The sequence below is a fragment of the Cyprinodon variegatus genome, unplaced genomic scaffold, assembly GCF_000732505.1.
Source record: "Cyprinodon variegatus isolate N-32 unplaced genomic scaffold, C_variegatus-1.0 Scaffold329, whole genome shotgun sequence".
In the NCBI taxonomy this organism is placed as follows: domain Eukaryota; kingdom Metazoa; phylum Chordata; class Actinopteri; order Cyprinodontiformes; family Cyprinodontidae; genus Cyprinodon; species Cyprinodon variegatus.
The window spans coordinates 737765-739934 of NW_015150782.1; the positions used below are offsets into that span (position 1 = coordinate 737765).

At 47.1% G+C, this 2170-nt stretch overlaps 1 protein-coding gene across 1 annotated transcript in view; it reads right to left on the reverse strand.

Annotated features, from left to right (window-relative positions):
- Positions 1 to 2170, reverse strand: part of sgsm2 (small G protein signaling modulator 2) — a 129907-nt gene that overhangs the window by 12157 nt on the left and 115580 nt on the right. Inside the window, exons 17-19 of the mRNA XM_015384994.1 lie at positions 1201 to 1563; positions 853 to 977; positions 549 to 631 (exon numbers count right to left, since the gene is read on the reverse strand). Of these exons, the coding sequence (XP_015240480.1) occupies positions 549 to 631; positions 853 to 977; positions 1201 to 1563 (571 nt within the window). The remainder of the gene's footprint in view (positions 1 to 548; positions 632 to 852; positions 978 to 1200; positions 1564 to 2170) is intronic.

Genomic DNA, 2170 nt, shown 5'->3' on the forward strand with positions numbered 1-2170 from the left:
TAGAAAGATGGAGGTATTGTCTCAATGGTAAGTTGCACTTATTTAAGTGTCTTAAATTAATTATCTTAATGTGTCTGAAGATTGAAAGGTCGTGAATGAATAATATGTATATGTAACTATATGAAGTGATGCTGTATATAAGATGTCCGCATGCCCATAGATGTGGTGCCCATAAAATGTTTAATAAAAATGATAATTTTCTTTTCTTTTTTTTTCTTTTAAGGTTTCAAAAGGGCGTGCTGCGACCTGGGATGATGCAGAGACTGAAGCTCTTATTGCACTTTGGGTGGAGGACGCTATCTAGGCGATGTTGGACGGAACAAAACATAATCACAGAGAGCAGTAGTACCGTAGATCACCACTAGGAGGCCGTAAGGAACCGAGCTCGGCGCGGTTAACTGGTCCTAGCCCAGTCCGAACTCGGCACGGATCGGTTTCAGAGGGTAGTGGATTTAATTATCCACACTTTCTATTGGTCTGATTCCATATGGACACTCATTGGTATATTCAGTGACCCAACAGAGGACCAACAGAGAGCGCCGTCTCACCGTCATCCAGGATGACCATCAGCGGCGCCAGCAGGTCACACATGCCCTGAACGTAGCCCATCTCCAAATGCTCCCACACGTAGCTGCAGACAGAGACACAGGAGCTTCATCAGAACCTTCGGCTCAGCAGGTTCTGCTGCAGATCCTTCAAACAGCTCAGAACATTTTCACTTTGAACCAATTCTGAGGAGCCAAACCTCATCTCTCATAAGTAACATCTAACTGCATGAGTGAAGCCAGTTTATTAGCCGTCTGTCTGCTGATCAGAAGGCCATGCAGGTCGGTGTCTTCCTGTTTCCTCTACCTGCACATGACGTTGCGTAGTCTCTCCAGGTTGGCAGTGGTGAAGTAATAATAGTTGCGATCACAGCGCTGCACATCTTTGTCTATTCTGTGGAGGTTGAGGGCCACCGTGTCCAGGAGCTCGATCTGTGTGAAGAAACAAGGTGGGTCAGCACCGCTGTATCTGCTCCAGGAGGACGACCTGAGGCCGCTTCCCAGTAAAGATTTGAGATGCAGAGAGAAACTATCCAAAATGGTTCCGATCTGTGACTGAGTGGCGATGAAGCTAGAAATAACTGATGGATCATCTCCATCCAGCTGGATGTGAAGCATTTCAAAGACGTCATTAGTTCCGTTTATCTTCACGCACCGTGTAAGAGGACAGAGAGGCGGACATCCCCTCAGCGGCTGCTCCGCTCGTCACCAGTTTGTCCAGCTGACTGCACAGCTTGTCCTCCATCAGAGAGTCCTGACGCCCCCCCACTGAGGTCCCCCCTTCCTCCTCGGTGCTCTGACCGTCGTCTATGCTGGACAGGATCTGAGAGTGAGCAGAAGTCACAGAGTAGTTCCTGGAGGAAGGGAGGCCTGAGTCGGGGGAGTCAAACTCTACCAGAGGACGCTCCTCTGGGGGCCCAGCAGTGGGCGGGGCCAGGGTGGTCATGACAGGAGTGCCGTCTTCTCCACTGGGTGTCTCCTGGCTCCCAGCATCCGGCTCGTCCACAGACATAAAGACCTGAGAAGGATGAGAGAGAAGGAACCTGGAGTTTAGAACCGTTTGGTCTTCAGTTGGAAGAAAACGGTTCAAGGACTAAAGAACATAAACCCAGTTTACTTCATGATTTCAGTCTTTAACTTAACAGAGCTGCTGCTTTTCCTCAAAGCACTGGAGGGTGGTTGGGTAGCTGCATATTGCCACCAGCTTGCGTGGTGATAGTTGGAGGTATTACCAGCAGGTGGCGCCACATCTCTTTATATCAGCTCATTTCTACTGGTGGTCAATTTCTAATTAGGCTCGACAATAAGCATCCCCAAAGTCGGTCCTCAAGGGCCCCTGTCCTGCAGGCTTTAGAGCGGCCCCACCCACCCAATGACCTTGATTAAGACATAAAAAAACAAATAAAAATGAAATTATAAAATTTAAATATTTTGAAATATATTGATTTATATTTTTTAAGTGTGCAAGATAAATATTTAATCTTTAATGACAACAAAAGCTGTTTAATTTTTTGTCTTTGGATTTGTGACGTATTTACGAGCCGGGGGTGCAAATATCTTTGGCCATAGACTCTGGTTAAAAGCGCAGTAACTCCTCTGCAATACAAAGGTATAGGAGAGCTCTG